The 16,922-nt window shown below is 47.7% G+C and overlaps 1 protein-coding gene across 8 annotated transcripts in view; it reads right to left on the bottom strand.

The window, feature by feature from the left end:
• Positions 1 to 16,922, bottom strand: part of LOC133387046 (peroxidasin homolog) — a 77,758-nt gene that overhangs the window by 10,814 nt on the left and 50,022 nt on the right. For all 8 annotated transcript variants that reach the window (XM_061630993.1, XM_061631000.1, XM_061630999.1 and 5 more), the window contains 6 exons: positions 16,400 to 16,512; positions 13,409 to 13,565; positions 11,532 to 11,640; positions 10,353 to 10,510; positions 6,546 to 8,049; positions 2,420 to 2,554 (listed from right to left, as the gene is read on the bottom strand). In XM_061630993.1, coding sequence (XP_061486977.1) covers positions 2,420 to 2,554; positions 6,546 to 8,049; positions 10,353 to 10,510; positions 11,532 to 11,640; positions 13,409 to 13,565; positions 16,400 to 16,512 — 2,176 coding nt within the window. The remainder of the gene's footprint in view (positions 1 to 2,419; positions 2,555 to 6,545; positions 8,050 to 10,352; positions 10,511 to 11,531; positions 11,641 to 13,408; positions 13,566 to 16,399; positions 16,513 to 16,922) is intronic.

Raw genomic sequence — 16,922 nt, 5'->3', positions numbered from 1 at the left:
GCCACTCTGGGTGACGTACAAAGTAAAAACATACAAATACATTAAAATATTAAAAATCTCAACAATAATAATAAAACCTAACCCACCCCAAAAGCCTGCCTGAAGAGCCAGGTCTTCAAGGCCCGGCAGAAGCTCATCATAGAGGGGGCATGGCGGAGATCATTTGGGAGGGAATACCACAAAGTGGGGGCCACAATTGAAAAAGCCCTCTCCCTAGTCCTCACCAGTCTAGCTGTTTTAACTGGTGGGATAGAGAGAAGGCCTTTTGAGGCTGATCTTGTTGAGCGGCATCCCTGATGATGCTGGAGGCGCTCCTTCAGATAGACTGGGCCGAAACCATGTAGGGTTTTAAAGGTCAGAACCAACACCTTGAATTGGGCCCAGAAAACAACCGGTAACCAGTGCAACTCCTTCAGTACTGGAGTGATGTGATCTCATCATTCTGTACCAGTTGCAGCTTCCGGACCGTTTTCAAGGGTAACCCCACGTACAGCGCATTACAGTAGTCTAGGCGAGAGGAGACCAGGGCATGTACCACAGATGGGATCAGATGGTTGAGAAGGTAGGGGCGCAGCCTCCATATCAGATGGAGTTGATACAGCGCCGCCTGGCTCACAGCCGAGACCTGGGCCTCCATGGACAGCTGGGAGTCGAGAATGACCCCCAGGCTGAGGACCTGGTCTTTCAGCGGCAATTGTACGTGACGTGGCCTGCCCCTAGCACTCCACCAGCATCTGCCTCCCAGCCTCGTTATATATTGGCCTCCCCCCATCACTCCCCTCCGATTGACACATGCCCCTGACACTGGCTTCCACAACTCAGGCAGGCCACCCACCCTTAAAACCAACGAACAAACAACCCAAAAAACCACACACACACACACAAAACTACCCCCACCAACATTTAATTTAAAATAATTTCTGCAGCAATTTATGGTGGTTTTTTAAAAAAAAAAAATACTCATGAAAATTCCCCAGCATTTTAGTGCAAATTTCTCCTAACAAACACATTTTTGTAGGCAGTTTTGATAAAGGTACACATTTTTGCAAGTATTTCCTTGTACATATTTTTGTATGTTATTTTCACTCATATATTTTTATGCACACTTTCTCCTAACAGGTGCATTTTAGTAAACATTGGTTGGCAACTGCATTGCAAAATTGAAATAACTATGCATTTCTAAGGCTGGCCGTGTTTCGGCTCTCATGTCGTTTTGGAAAGTGCCAGTTTGAAAGATTTGCTTGAAATCCAAACTGAATAGAATTTCTCACTCATCTCTACTTTGTGTCCAGACCACGTGATGGGTTTTTGGCCAAAGGGTGGGGAACTGGCCTGCCCTTTCAACGTTGTGTGAGCTTGTCTTGGGCTTGGGATGAATCTGGATCCCCCTTAGGACTGAAGTGCGCTCTCTCTCTCTCTCTCTCTCTCTCTCTCTCTCTCTCTCTGTGTGTGTGTGTGTGTGTGTGTGAACACACACAAGCCAAGCTCAGTCTTATATTTGGCCCTGAACCCAACCCTGTATGGGGACTTGTGATGAGCTAAAGGAAAACCATCAGTAGACTGGTTGCCACCTCAGTGTTGAGCCCTAGTGATGGAAGGCTGTGCCTATGCTCTTCTCAGTTGGTGACCATTATTCCCAATGGTTATTCCAGTTGGCTGCTATTAGCAGTTCATATTTCACTCTCAACAGGAAGCAACATAAGAAGCCCTGGCAATGATGCCACCTAGACTATCCAGGGAAAGGACAGTTACGCCAAACAAAACTGTGGAGCCACAATACTGAATGGGCATGCAAAATTGGAACCCCTACCCATTTCCCCCCCCACTTCATTTTTGCAAGACCCCGCCAATCCCCATGCCAGGTAACAAGCAGGAGGTCAGTGGTGGCCAGTTCGTAAGAGCAGTTGGGTCTCTGCCCCACCAACCTCAGACAGTCCCCACCTGCCTGCCTTCTTATTTACGGCCTGTCCAGGAGAGGACACTGCCTGTCAACTTCCTCCTTGTTAATCTATGTGTCGCCGCCTATACAACTCAGAAGAGACACAGATGGGGGCAAATCAAGAAGTCGCTGGCTATGCCCGCTATAGGCTCCTGCTTGGCCTGCTGTAGACCTCCCTGTCATCTGCCCTACCAGTCCTAATGGGCACCAGCCAGCACTGGAGTACATCACTGCTACGACCTCAAACCAGGGGTAAGCCCCCCAAGGCACCCCAAGGAAGGGGTCAGCCTTCAATATCCTCCAGATAAATATTTATTTATTTATTGCATTTGTATACCGCCCCATAGCCAAAGCTCTCCGGGTGGTTTACAACAATTAAAAACATTAAAAACAAATATACAAATTTAAAAACACATTTTTAAAAAACAATTTAAAAATAGCTTCTTGGACAGAATGGCAAAGAGCTTTGATCTGGGTTACCTGTCTCCGTCCCGCAGTCTTCGAAACTGGGTCGCTAATAAGCACTTAAGTGTTGGTCCCACTCTAGTACCAGGGACAAGATCTTCCACCATAAGTGCAGGAAACAAGTCGATGTTCTTTGTAATTCCATATAAACTGCAAGGGAGAGGTGGGAAATGGTCAACAGGTGGAGCAACATTTGCCTGGCTCAACCTATCTGGAACCAGGGGCAGAGAGAACCAGCTGCAGCCCCACAGATGTTGCTGGACTCCAACTTCCATCAGCCCCAACCAGCATGACCAACGGTCTGAAATGATGGAAGTTGTAGCCCAATAACATTTGGAGGGCCACAGGCCTTCTGTACTGCTCTAGGAGCATAGCTCCACCATGGTTTATAAAGTCCCCTAGGAACTGTACTTTTGTGAAGGGCGCAAGGAGACTGTAGCAGAGAGCACCTGCACCAAACTGTTACTCCTGGGATTCTTTGGGGGAAGCCTTGACAGGGCCCAGAGAGCAGAGCTTGGAAAAGTTACTTTTTTAAACTACAACTCCCATTAGCCCCAGCCAGCATGGCCACTGGATTGGGCTGATGGGAGTTGTAGTTCAAAAAAGTAACTTTTCCAAGCTCTGCCAGAGAGGCACGATATACATAGCAGATCCATGAGAGGAGCTCCTGGCTTCATCATGGCTCTTGCTGCTGCTTTGAAGCGGGCGTGGAGAGTTCCAGCTTTGATCAGAGGGGTAGTTCTGGAGGAAGAGGACTTTAGCACACACACCCCATTGTAAATTGGTGACAACTGTGGCTCAGTGTGGTAGAGCATCTGCTCTGCAGGCAGGCTCCAGTTTCAACCCCCAGCATTTCCAGGTAGGCCTCGGAGAGGCTGCAGTCTGAAACTCTAGAGAGCTGCTGCCAGTCAGTGTAGACAATACTGAGCTAGATTGACCAACGGTCTGACTCTGTATATGGCAGCTTCCTATGTTCCGACAACTCCTCCAATCCTAAAACTGCTATTAACTTCATTGGGGGGGGGGAAATATAAGCAATAAGGGATGCTAAAAATGAATTTGAGGAGCACATTGCTAAGAACATAAAATTCAACAACAAAAAATTCTATAAATACATTCAAAGCAGGAGACCATCTAGGGAGACGATTGGACCCTTGGATGATAAGGGAGTCAAAGGTGTACTAAAGAACGATAAGGAGATTGCAGAGAAGCTAAATGACTTCTTTGCATCTGTCTTCACAGTGGAAGATATAGGGCAGATCCCTGAACCTGAACTAACATTTGCAGGAAGGGATTCTGAGGAACTGAGACAAATAGTGGTAACGAGAGAGGAAGTTCTAAGCTTAATGGACAATATAAAAACTGACAAATCACCGGGCCCGGATGGCATCCACCCGAGAGTTCTCAAAGAACTCAAATGTGAAATTGCTGATCTGCTAACTAAAATATGTAACTTGTCCCTTGGGTCCTCCTCCGTGCCTGAGGACTGGAAAGTGGCAAATGTAACACCAATCTTCAAAAAGGGATCCAGAGGGGATCCCGGAAATTACAGGCCAGTTAGCTTAACTTCTGTCCCTGGAAAACTGGTAGAAAGTATTATTAAAGCTAGATTAACTAAGCACATAGAAGAACAAGCCTTGCTGAAGCAGAGCCAGCATGGCTTCTGCAAGGGAAAGTCCTGTCTCAGTAACCTATTAGAATTCTTTGAGAGTGTCAACAAGCATATAGATAGAGGTGATCCAGTGGACATAGTGTACTTAGACTTTCAAAAAGCGTTTGACAAGGTACCTCACCAAAGGCTTCTGAGGAAGCTTAGCAGTCATGGAATAAGAGGAGAGGTCCTCTTGTGGATAAGAAATTGGTTAAGAAGCAGAAAGCAGAGAGTAGGAATAAACGGACAGTTCTCCCAATGGAGGGCTGTAGAAAGTGGAGTCCCTCAAGGATCGGTATTGGGACCTGTACTTTTCAACTTGTTCATTAATGACCTAGAATTAGGAGTGAGCAGTGAAGTGGCCAAGTTTGCTGATGACACTAAATTGTTCAGGGTTGTTAAAACAAAAAGGGATTGCGAAGAGCTCCAAAAAGACCTCTCCAAACTGAGTGAATGGGCGGAAAAATGGCAAATGCAATTCAATATAAAGAAGTGTAAAATTATGCATATTGGAGCAAAAAATCTGAATTTCACATATATGCTCATGGGGTCTGAACTGGCGGTGACCGACCAGGAGAGAAACCTCGGGGTTGTAGTGGACAGCACGATGAAAATGTCGACCCAGTGTGCGGCAGCTGTGAAAAAGGCAAATTCCATGCTAGCGATAATTAGGAAAGGTATTGAAAATAAAACAGCTGATATCATAATGCCATTGTATAAATCTATGGTGCGGCCGCATTTGGAATACTGTGTACAGTTCTGGTCGCCTCATCTCAAAAAGGATATTATAGAGTTGGAAAAGGTTCAGAAGAGGGCAATCAGAATGATCAAGGGGATGGAGCGACTCCCTTACGAGGAAAGGTTGCAGCATTTGGGGCTTTTTAGTTTAGAGAAAAGGCGGGTCAGAGGAGACATGATAGAAGTGTATAAAATTATGCATGGCATTGAGAAAGTGGATAGAGAAAAGTTCTTCTCCCTCTCTCATAATACTAGAACTCGTGGACATTCAAAGAAGCTGAATGTTGGAAGATTCAGGACAGACAAAAGGAAGTACTTCTTTACTCAGCGCATAGTTAAACTATGGAATTTGCTCCCACAAGATGCAGTAATGGCCACCAGCTTGGACGGCTTTAAAAGAAGATTAGACAAATTCATGGAGGACAGGGCTATCAATGGCTACTAGCCATGATGGCTGTGCTCTGCCACCCTAGTCAGAGGCAGCATGCTTCTGAAAACCAGTTGCCGGAAGCCTCAGGAGGGGAGAGTGTTCTTGCACTCGGGTCCTGCTTGCGGGCTGCCCCCAGGCACCTGGTTGGCCACTGTGAGAACAGGATGCTGGACTAGATGGGCCACTGGCCTGATCCAGCAGGCTCTTCTTATGTTCTTAAGCATGGTTTCACTATAGGGAAAAATTGCTGTGTTTGTGTGCATGCGAATTAAATAGTCCCCTCCACCTGGACAGCTGTTCTGATAAAAAACTGGACCCCGACCACCACAAATCACAACTGTTTAATTATTTTTTTTTTAAAGTGAGATGTCCAGTCATCAGCCTCCTCTGTCACATCTGCTTTGGCCCTTAAAGAGTCATAAACCCCATATAAGCTTGTGGTGCAGATATGCCTTGGACATTGAACGGAGTCTTCAAGGTACTTGCAGCAATTGAGTCCATTGGTCACAGACTGCAGCCTGATACGGAAGTGTGGTAAGGAGGTCATGAGTTCCGACTCATAGGGAAGCTCGGAGGACGATAACAAGAACTAGGGCCTTCTCAGTGGTGGCCCCCGAACTGTGGAATAGTCTTCCCGATGAGGTGCGCTTGGCGCCGACGTTGTTATCTTTTCGGCACCAAGTTAAAACCTTCCTCTTTTCTCAGGCATTTTAGTTTTTTTAGTTTTTTAGTTTTAAATATGTTGTAACTGATCTTAGATTTGTGGACTTTTATATACATGTCCCTTGCACTGATTTATTGGATTTTATTGTGTATATTTATATTTCTCTGTTGTACACCGCCCAGAGAGCTATGCTAGTCGGGCGGTATAGAAATTTAACAAATAAAATAAATAAATAAATAAACACTGCAGTCCCTTTTTATGTTGAAATATTCACTTCTGTTGTTGGAGGCAACCATCTAAGTCAGGGGTGAAGAACCTTTGGGCCTCCAGGCACTGTTGGACACCAACTCCCATCATCTCCAGCCACCATGGGCTATGATCAGGGATGATGGGAGGTGTAGTCCAGGAACATGTGGAGGGCCACAGGTCCCACCCCCCTGACCTAGGTCAACAGAAGTAAATGGGCTCCTGTGCTGGGTGGAGGCATGAAGTTTTATTTGCCTACAGTATTGCCCACCTCCCCATTACCAGCCTTAGAGTCCTCCTGTAAATCAGGACGTATGGATGTGGGTTGTTGTTGCACATTGGAGACACCTAAAGGAGAGTTGGTTATCATTGCTTTTGACCTCTCTGGAACCCTTTGGCCAAGCTGCCCTACCTCCTGAGCTTTTCCCTGATCTCGAGGTTTTTAATCTCGTTCTTGAGGTCGTCGAACTCCTGAGCGGATGTGAGGTTGCAAAAGACCCGGAAATCGTTGTAGGGGGGGATGCCGTGGTCACGCCCCCTCTGGATGTTGATGGCTGCCAGGTCCAGCGAGACAGAATGTGCCATGGAGAAAAGTTTCTCTGTCAGCTCCATGTTCAAGAGTTCAGATGGGACCCGCATTTTCCCGGGGATCCCGAAGAGTCCGCGGAGAAGGGGGTCGATGCCCCCTTCCTGGATGATCCTGAACGGGGAGAAGAAGGCCTTATGGAGTGGGATGTGGCCCTGCCAGATGGGCTGGAAGGTTTCATTGAGCCGGTAGAGGAGGGGGTTGATAAGGGTGTGGCCAAAGCGGAAAGCAGCGGTGGCAAAGGCGTTCAGGATGCCGGCATTAGTGTTGGGCTCATAGCCTTTGTACTCTCCCAAGACCTTCATTCCAGCTTCCCCAAGTATCTTGGGTAGCCAGTGGGAGTAGGTGATGTGCTGCATCTGGGCCCCCACAATCTTACGAGCCTCGTGGTAGATGGTGTCTCCTTCCCAGTGTGGATTCAGGGCCAGAAGCTTGGTGGCCACGCGGTTATGCTCACGGAACCACAAGGTGTGCATGGAGGTCAAGCCCAACTGTTCGTTGGCTCGGTGATCCCCCGCCAAGAAACAGGGCACGGGGCTCTCGCTCTCGTCCCTCATGCATTCAGTGGGGGGTCCTACCGCAAAGGGAAGGAGGGGTTTTCCAGAGCTAGGAACCACCTGGCCTTGCTTCAGGAGCCCTCTCTGGTTGCTGAGGTCCCTTAATTCCAAGGACTCGTGTTCGGTGCTGCCATAGACATTAGATGCGTCGATGAAAGAGGTGAGGTGGTTGATCTGCTCCCGGGCATAGACAGAGTTCATCAGCAGCGAGGTCATCCCACTACCGCACACGGGGCTGGAGCGGACAAAGAACATGCAGCGCCCGTTCCTTACCCGTGGGTCATTCTCAGGGATCATGACGGAGAAGCAAGGCGGGTCGTTGGTGCACACCTGGCTGCAAGACTGGCCGTCGGAGAAACGTGCCATGCTGATGGCGGCCACTGTCTGATCCATGTCATGGTCCAGAAACTGGCCCCACTGCATAAGCATGTGTGTGAACTGATCATCGGGCGTGATGGTCTCTGTGCCGATCATGGCGGTTGAGACCAAGCGAGGGAGCGGAAGGGGGAGCTCCCTGGAATCCTCCACCAAAGAGAAGCCTCTGGGCAGGTTGAAGCCATTTTGGTAGGCCGGCTTGAGCAGGCGCTGGAATGCTGTGAGGGAGGCTCCCCACATGGGGTGCTGGAGGTTGTTGCATGACCCGTCGTGGGTCCGGTACTTCTTGTGGAAGCAGATATCAGAGCAGTTCGGTGTGCGGCGGTGGGCAGAACAGCCAGACAGGTTGGCGATCATGCTCAGGTAGTGTGGAGAGACCAGATCGTTGTAGCGGTAGCCTGCAAGACAACCCCCCAGAGGATTACCCGATGGATTAGAGTCAAAACATAACACTCAATACAAAACGAAGCCTGCTTCTTGCATTCCACATCTCCTAACCAGATTGTGAGACTAATAACCAGGATATCTGGACTCTTCTATAGACTCTCCTAATTTTTTGTTTGTTTCTGGCAAATGTCTAGTTCTTGTGAGGAAAAACCTAAATACATATGAGTGCTGTCTTCTTAGGGTGAAGAAAGAACCATAACAAGTGTGAGTGGGATGTCCAAGGTTGGGCGCTGTAGAATCATAGAATAGTAGAGTTGGAAGGGGCCTATAAAGCCATCAAGTCCAACCCCCTGCTAAATGCAGGAGTCCAAATCAAAGCATTCCCGACAGATGGCATACAGCATGAAACTACAACCTGTAATGCAAAGGAGCGACTCAGCAGCAGGCGCAGCGGTTCCTTCATTCAGTCACCCTGATAGATCTGACGGAAAAGATACGCCTTGACATGACATCAAAAAGCTGTTAACATGGGGGACATTTGTGTCTCCAATGGGAGGGAGTTCCACATCCGGGGTGTCAAAACAGAGAAGGCCCTGCTCTGTGTTGTGGCTCAGCTGACCAATACTTGTCAGTGAAACAGGCCTTTTCAGTGGTGGCTCCCCATTTGTGGAATGGTCTCCCCAGGGAAGCATGCCTGGTGCCGTCATTTTCTGCTTTTAGCTGACAGGGAAAAACATTGTCATTTACCCAGGCCTTGGGTCCTTAATTTGGAAGGGAACTAGTTATGTCTGTGGCCTCTATTTGTGTTCATCCTTCAAGTCAAGTGGGTAGGATTTATTTTACATGTGTGTGTGTGTGTGTGTGCATGTTTTGGATGAGGACATTAGGTTCTTGTTTTATTGCTGTTTTTATACTTGGTTTTAATGTTACTTGTTATTTCTTTTTTTATCCTGTAAGTTGTTTTAAGACACTTCAACGTAAAAAGCGGTATTATCATCATAATCATAGGGCCTCTCTTACAGGCCTAAAGGTGCAGGTTGGTGCTCCTTTAAATCCTCAGATTCCAAGCCGTTTATGGCTTTATATACCTGTGTTGGTTGGTAAAGCACAGTGGGGAGCGTAGCCTGGCTGGGAGTCCAGAGACTGTGAGTTCAAATCCCCACTCGTATCTCCTGGGGGTCAAGGGCCAGCTAAAGATCACCCCCCCAGTGAGTGGCTCAGGGGTTACGTGCCCTGCCACCGGTGCAGCCATGGGCAAGCTGCGTAGTCCCAAGGAGCCCAGTTGCCCCCCAGCTCACAGTTGCGGACAAGGAAGGGGCTGGCTTGTGCAGCTGTGGCAAGCTGAGCAGGCCCTAGCCAGCTGGGGAGGACTAGCCTCAGAGGGAGGCAATGGTAAACCACCTCTGAATACCACTTACCCTATTGTATACCCTACCCTATACCCTACCACTATGAATCCCTATTCACAGGGTCGCCATAAGTCGGGACTGACTTGAAGGCAGTCCATTTCCATTTCATACTATAGCCAGCACCTTAAATTGGGCCCGAAAGTAAATAGGCAGCCAGTGCAGCTCCTAAAGGGTGGGTGAAATACGATCCCATTTTGCAGAGCTAGTCACGAACTTCAGCTCCTGGTCCGTCTTCAAGAGCAACCCAAAAACAGAGTGCGTTGCAAAAGTCTAAATGTGAAGTTACCATGGCATACACTAGTGTAGCCGGGCTATTGTATGAATCTTATTACTTGCCTATGACAAATCTCCATGTTTGTTTTTTGCCCCTCTTTCTAGCATAAATTCTAGGGGGAAATAAACATTTTTGTTGTCGTTATCAAGACCACATAACTGGATAATATGTGGGAATACCCTCAATCTGCATATTTTTTTCAGCTGAATTGCAGAATAAGCAAATGGGAATTGCAGAATATGCAAACAAGTGCAAATCAGCTGGAGTGCAGGAAGCTGAAGAAGGCTCTCACACACTATCACTTGTTTCCATCAAATGAGCTCTGTTTTGAGCCTTCAGCAGAGTGGTCATCTATGGATAAATTAATGCCAGCTATGCAGAGAGCCAGTGCGGTGTAGTGGTTAAGGTGTTGGACTATGACCTGGGAGACCAGGGTTCGAATGCCCACACAGCCATGAAGCTCACTGGGTGACCTTGGGCCAGTCACTGCCTCTCAACCTCAGGGAGACAATGGTAAACCCCCTCTGAATACTGCTTACTATCAAAACCTTATTCATAGGGTTGCCAAAATTCGGGATCGACTTGAAGACAGTCCATTTCCATTTTCATGCAGTGCTAACTGCCTTTATACCTGTTCCGTTCATGTCCACAACTAAGCCTTGCTGCACATGTTCCTGAATGATCTGCAAGGTTCTCTCAAAGATCTCTCCAGCCCGAGCTGTCTCGATGGTGTACGGGTCCCGTGGATAACGGAAAAGAGCCAGCAATTCATTAGGAGTTTTGGGCCGCCTGTTAAGTGAGAATAGAGGTAAGTGTCATCACGTTTTCCAAAAGTGCCCTTTCCCTGCCTGATCATCACATTTACTAACAGAGTTCTCAGAGTGTTTGTCCTTATGCGGCTAACTTGTACCTGCCCGTCCACCTACAAAAGGGAGATATCAACAGCCTTGAGAGAATGCCAAGCTGTGCAGAAGTATTAAAAAATCTTTAGTGAAATCCTATAACTGCCTACTCAGAAGAAAGTCCTATTCAGTTCAGTGGGGTTTACTCCCAGATAAGTGGGTATAGGGCTTCAGAAGGGGTGATGAACTTCAGGCCTGACAGCCAAATGTGGCCCATCTCTGTATATCTGGCCCTTGGAACTATCCTGAGCCACACCCTTTCTCCCCCAGGCTTCACCCCTCAGTGGCTCTGCTCTGTGCCCTTGTTGAGTGTTTTTTGCATGCCTGGAAAGTGTCCTTGAACCCTGAAAATGCCTCTTGCTTGCTGGGTGGAGGACAGAGGGGGGTGTTTGAGTGTGTGTAGAAACTAGCCTCCTGTACAAAAGTAAAATTTGCATTCATTGCTCCACCCACTTTTGCCTCTGGTTCCACCCACTGGAGGCATGTGGGCACCAGGGGGTTGCCCAAAAGGGAATGTGCCCCTGGGGATGAAAAAGTTTCCCTACCCTAGATTATAGCCTTGGGGGGACTATCCCCCCCTGAAAAAGCCACCCAATGATGATTGAACATACTCATTGGCCATGAAATACTGGCTGATATTTGCAAGGGGTGAGGCAGAAAACTGGGGCTGGGGGCAGAAATGGAGTAGCTGGAACAAGAGCAGTCCACACTGCAACATTTTGTTGCAGGTCCCACATGTTTTTACTTCCAGTTCAGCTCTTGGCTGGGTGTCAGCTGGGTGGAAAGGACCACATAACTGCCGCCCTCCCAGGTGGCTCTTGTATCCGTGTGATCTTTGAGTTTGGTATGGAGTTTAGGTGCACCTCCCACACTCCTGCAGTGTGAATTCCTTCCCCCAACAGTCTTACTTGCTAAACAGTTCGGTGCGTGTAGAATTGATTGCATGGTCCACACTACTGATGGCTTCCTGGATCGAGGTGGCAACAAAGGTATCGCCGCTTCTGCCTACATTCGTGGCTTTTATTAGCCACGGGAAAAACAGGAAGATTTAAAATTTAAAAAGCTTCTGTTTTACAATTATCTGCCTTGACACAGTATCCTTAAAAGCCAACACACAAGCCTGTTCCAAGCACGTAACCTTTTCCACATCTAATTTGCTCAAAACATGAAAATGTCAGAACATTAAGTATAAAACATGCCCCCCCTTTGCACCCATTAATGTCTATCCTGAGTTCTCGGGCATCACTTCCTGATGCTGCATCACACACAGCCATGAATTTTTTAAACGTAGGGAGGGCTATTCACAAAAGTCGTTCAGCTGATCTACCCCTCTCCAGAGGTGGAGAGGAGAGAGTCCATGGTGGAGGAACAGCCATATCCAAACTGTTGGGTTATATAGCTCAGCAGAAAAGCATCTGCTTTGCACACAGATTAGGATCTGGGTTTAGTCCCTAGCATCCAGGTTGAGAATGTACTTGTCTCTGAAACCCTGGAAAGCTGCTGCCAGCCAGTGTGGACAATACTGAGCTATATAGACCAGTGGTCTGACTTAGGGTTGCCAGGCCCGGCCTCCAAGAGGTCTTCCGTATCTTTAAAAGTTGTGCATGAGGGAGGGAGAATTCCACCTTGTGGTTTTTCCCATTACAGGGTTGCAAGAACACCTGCACTTGGCTGACTTTCTCTTCTCTTAAAGATACAGGATATAGGCCATGAACCTGGCAACCCTAGTCTGACTTGGTATAAACCAACTCCCTATGCTCCTGTGTTCCCTGCTGGATCATGTCAGCCAGAGGGTGATTGGGGGCAGGAGGAGGGTGCTTTTTCTCTGACAATTCTGGTGTTCCCATGTTTGTTTGTTGGAAGCTCTATTCTATTAGTTCCCATGGGATGGAAATTCACTAAGCTAGCTCCAGGGCTGGCATAGCTTTCTTTCCACTTTGGAGCGTGCCACAAGAATGAGGGAGCTTTGGATCCTGTGGATTCAAGGTGTTCCTTGATCCACCACTGGCACACTGCTTTTTCCCTCCATGCACCACTGGTGCCATGCTTCCACAGACACAACGAAGAGCCCTCCAAGGGCGGATCTCCTCCGTGAGTGGAGACGGAGATCCATCCTATCTTGGGATGCCTTCCCAGCGATCGTAAGACTGTGCTCTAAAACTAGGGCTGCAACATTTATCCAATTAACTAAAAAGGTTGTCTATTTACATAGGTAGGATGCTTTTATTAAACACACACACACACAGAGGTACTTTTAAAAAAAATGTAAATGGCAGCCATTGCTGGTTCAACAAGGAACATCTTTTAAGATGATGTCAGTGTGCTTCATCAGAAAAGAACGAAAGCATTTTTCGTCCTTTTGCAACCAAAAACTGGTTTTCTTTTCTAAAACATTTTCTTGTGCAAATGTATGCAGATTTATTCAATTAATTAATCATGCATCTAAAGATGCACATGGTTAATAAACTAGGGTTGCTTTAACGGGGGCCTACTGAAAAACCTCAGGGCGAGGGTTAGAATCATAGAATCATAGAATAGCAGAGTTGGAAGGGGCCTACAAGGCCATTGAGTCCAACCCCCTGCTCAACGCAAGAATCAGTAGCACCCACTGCATGTAGCTGCAGACCAGCCTTTGCCAATTTGATGCCTCTGGCTGTTTCGGACTACGACTCCTACTTTGCTGGCTGGGGCTGATGGGAGTTGTAGTTCAGAACACCTGGAGGGCACCACGCTGGTGAAAGTTGCACTAGTACTATTACAAAAAGCAAAGCAAGATTAATCTTACCGATGATTGTCAGTTGCATAGTGCTGGAAGTGAACCCAAAGGTATTCCTGGCTACACACTCATATCTGCCTTGATCAGCCATCCCCAGGTCTCTGATGGAGAGGGTCCCCTCTCGGCTGATATGGAACTTTCCGCTTTCTGTGATTTGAATTCCTTCCTGATGTATAAGGAAAGCATTTTGGAACTTAAATAGAATCATTTCTGCTTGGGCACGCAGACCCAGTTGGTAGCAGGGAGTGCACCCACTTCAGAATGAATGGAGAGATCACATATGAGAATGTGCTTCTAGGCTTAATGAGCAAACCTCATTGTATATAGGAAATCGGCAGCTCTGATTTGAAGGATTTTTTTAAAAAAGTTTTTAATTAATGTGGAAAAGCATTCAAAACTAGAATCCACCACCTGTGGTCTGAAGTGGTGACATCTATTCTACCACCTCATCCTCTTGCATGTGTTGACTAGGCCTGAAAGCCAACTCAGAGCAATTATTTTTGTCTGGGTTGATACCAATGTGAATGAGTTTGTTTTTCTCAATGGATCCCTGCACATGCCAAACTGGTCTTGTGTGAATAATTCAATACATGCTTTGGAATGAAAAACACCTCTTCCCAAATGATGACGAAATTAGATGTGCCACAAACTGGGCATGAGTTGATGTCTTCACAGGACTGGTTCAGCATGCACAGATCTCATGAAAAAAACAAACTGGGGCTAACTTTGATTCAGGTTGTGTGAACTGGCCCTTCGATACCCACCAAGTGTGAACAAGGCATGGAGGCTATTGCATTTCACCTAACTGGCCACCAGATGTCAGCAAAGGCACTGCAAACTTCTCAGGGCAGCAAAGGAAAAGTCATCTCCGGCTATGTTGCAGTGACACATGGGACCGTCTTTCCTCACATGCCTTCTTAAGCTTCTCTTTGAAACTTGGAACAGAGGGATGTGTCTCCTGAACACTCTGTGTAAACTTTCTGGAGACAGAGGATAATTGTGGCCTTCCCCTGAATACTGGAGGTGGTATGAGAGTATGGTTTGTACACTCAGCCTACCATCCTCTCTGTTCACAGGTTTTTGTCAGAGCCGGCCCTATCGTTTGGCAGAATGAGGCAACTGCCTTAGGCAGCAGATACTGAGGGTTGAGTAGCATTAGCCCATTCCTCTTGAGCTCCCCCTCCCCTATTCCTCTCTGCTGGAGATCAGAACTATGCATGCCATAAGCCTTCCATGGAAAATGGAAATGGACTGCCTTCAAGTCGATCCCGACTTATGGCAACCCTATGAATAGGGTGTTCGTGGTAAGCGGTATTCAATGGGGGTTTCCCATTGCCTCCCTTTGAGGCTAGTCCTCCCCAGCTGGCTAGGGCCTGCTCAGCTTGCCACAGCTGCACAAGCCAGACCCTTCCTTGTCCGCAACTGCCAGCTGGGGGGCAACTGGGCTCCTTGGGACTATGCAGCTTGCCCACGGCTGCACAGGTGGCAGGGCACGTATCCCCTGAGCCACTCTCTGTGGGGTGATCTTTAGCTGGCCCTTGACTCCCAGGAGACATGAGCGGGGATTTGAACTCACAGAGTCCGGACTCCCAGCTAGGCTATCCTCCCCACTGTGCTATACCAGCTGTGTAAGCCTGTCATACACCCCCTAAATTGGCCCACTGCCTTCAGGCACCCTGATTTTTATAGTGATTCAAAAGCAAAATCTGAGATGAAAGTGAGGAACAAGAAAAATGTGTGCATGCCAAAGGCACCGATTCCTTTGCCATACAAGCCTCAGTTCACTGAACCCTGCACCAGAGGCCCTCTCTGCACGCTGCCACCGTCAGAGGTCTGCCGCATGTCAGTCAGTGGAGGCCCTGGAAGTCAGCCGGTTAGGCTCATCGTGGAGGAAAATGATCCTGAGCTGCAAAAGACTTTAAAGGTTAATCCCAGGCTGCTCGAACACAGGAGCTGCCTGCTGCTTCACCCTAGCTGTGGTTTTATTTAATTATTTAATTAACTAGATTTATATACCGCTTTAAAAAAACAACAACAACTGGGATACATAAAATAGTATAAAAATAGCGACACAAACAGACTTTGAGAACAGCAGACGTAATAAAATGAACAGGTTTTTTAAAATATATATATACATAATAAGATTACATGTCTGGGTAGGGTTGCCTAAACAAAAGAAGATTTTAACAGTCATCAGTAATGCTACAATGAAGGCACCTGCCTAGTATTCATTAAAAGCCACCCTATACAAGCAAGTCTCTTAGAGATTCTGGAAAGCACTCAGGCTCAGATTTAGGTGAACCTCCAACAGAAAGAAGGCCCTGCCGGGGGGGGGGGCGCAGCAATCCAGCACACTTCTGCCTGGGCCCCTCCTAGTTGTACTCAGCGTGCAACGGAACTGGCATGGCCACAACACTGATCACAAAGGAGAAGGCAACTTCTTTCTGAGGTGTGTGTGTGGGGGAATCTGCAGCCCTCCAGATGTTTCTGGACAACAGATCCAACATCTCTGGCGTTTGCCTTGCAGGCTGGGGCTGACAGGAACTGGCGTTCCACAGCATCTAGAGTGCCAAAGGGGATCCATTTGCACCATAGATATTAAACAGTATCATATCACTTATAAAACAATCATCGTTTCCCCAAAGAATCCTGGAAACTGTAGTTTGTTAAAGGTTGCTGAGAGGCTTGTTAAGCAACTTCTGTTCCCCTCACAGAGCTACAATTCCCAGATTGGTTTAACAATCAATCCCTCTCCCTGGGGAACATTGGAAAATGTTGCTCTGTGAAGGGAACAGGGTCTCCTAACAACTCTCAGCACCCTTCTCAAACTACAGTTCCCAGGATTCTTTGGGGAGGGAAGCCATGACAGTTTAAAGTGGCACGATTGTGCTTTGAATGTACAGGGCAGATGGGGCCAGGTTCCCTTTCTTGACCCAAGGAATACAGGCCCCAAGCCAAAGGCTCTGCAAAGTGCACCTGCTAGGGTACAAACACTCAGACCTTGGCCCATATTAGGGTAGGCTGCGGATCTCCTTGGGCAGCGCAGTGGATCGCGATGTCTTGCCCCGTCTCCGCCACCATATCTTGTGGGGGGTGAAGGAACACTGGAATCACTGTTCAGAGTGGAGAAGAAAGAGCTCAATGTAAATCATAGGAGGAGTGGGGGAACTGTTTCAGCCCGAGGGCCGTATTCCCTTTTGGGCAAACTTCCAAGGGCCACATGCCAGTGGTGGATGGGGCCAGAGGCAAAAAGTGGGTGGGCCAAATAATGTAAATTTTACCATTCTATGGCAGGCTAGTTTCTATACACAGTCACGCACCCCCTTCCATCTTCCTGCCAGACGCACAAGCAGCATTGTCAGAATGCAAGGATGCATTTCAGCCATGCAGACACCCATGGGATGCAAAGCAAGGCTGGTGAGGGATGTGGCCTGGGAAGAGGGATTGTGGTCTGGTGAGGGTTTTGAGGGCCAGACAGAGCGACCTGGAGGGCCACATTGACACTGACACAGACACACACGCA

The sequence above is a fragment of the Rhineura floridana genome, chromosome 6, assembly GCF_030035675.1.
Source record: "Rhineura floridana isolate rRhiFlo1 chromosome 6, rRhiFlo1.hap2, whole genome shotgun sequence".
Lineage (NCBI taxonomy): Eukaryota > Metazoa > Chordata > Lepidosauria > Squamata > Rhineuridae > Rhineura > Rhineura floridana.
The sequence above is the reverse complement of the archived record's forward strand: the minus strand, read 5'-3'. Positions and strand labels throughout refer to the sequence as shown.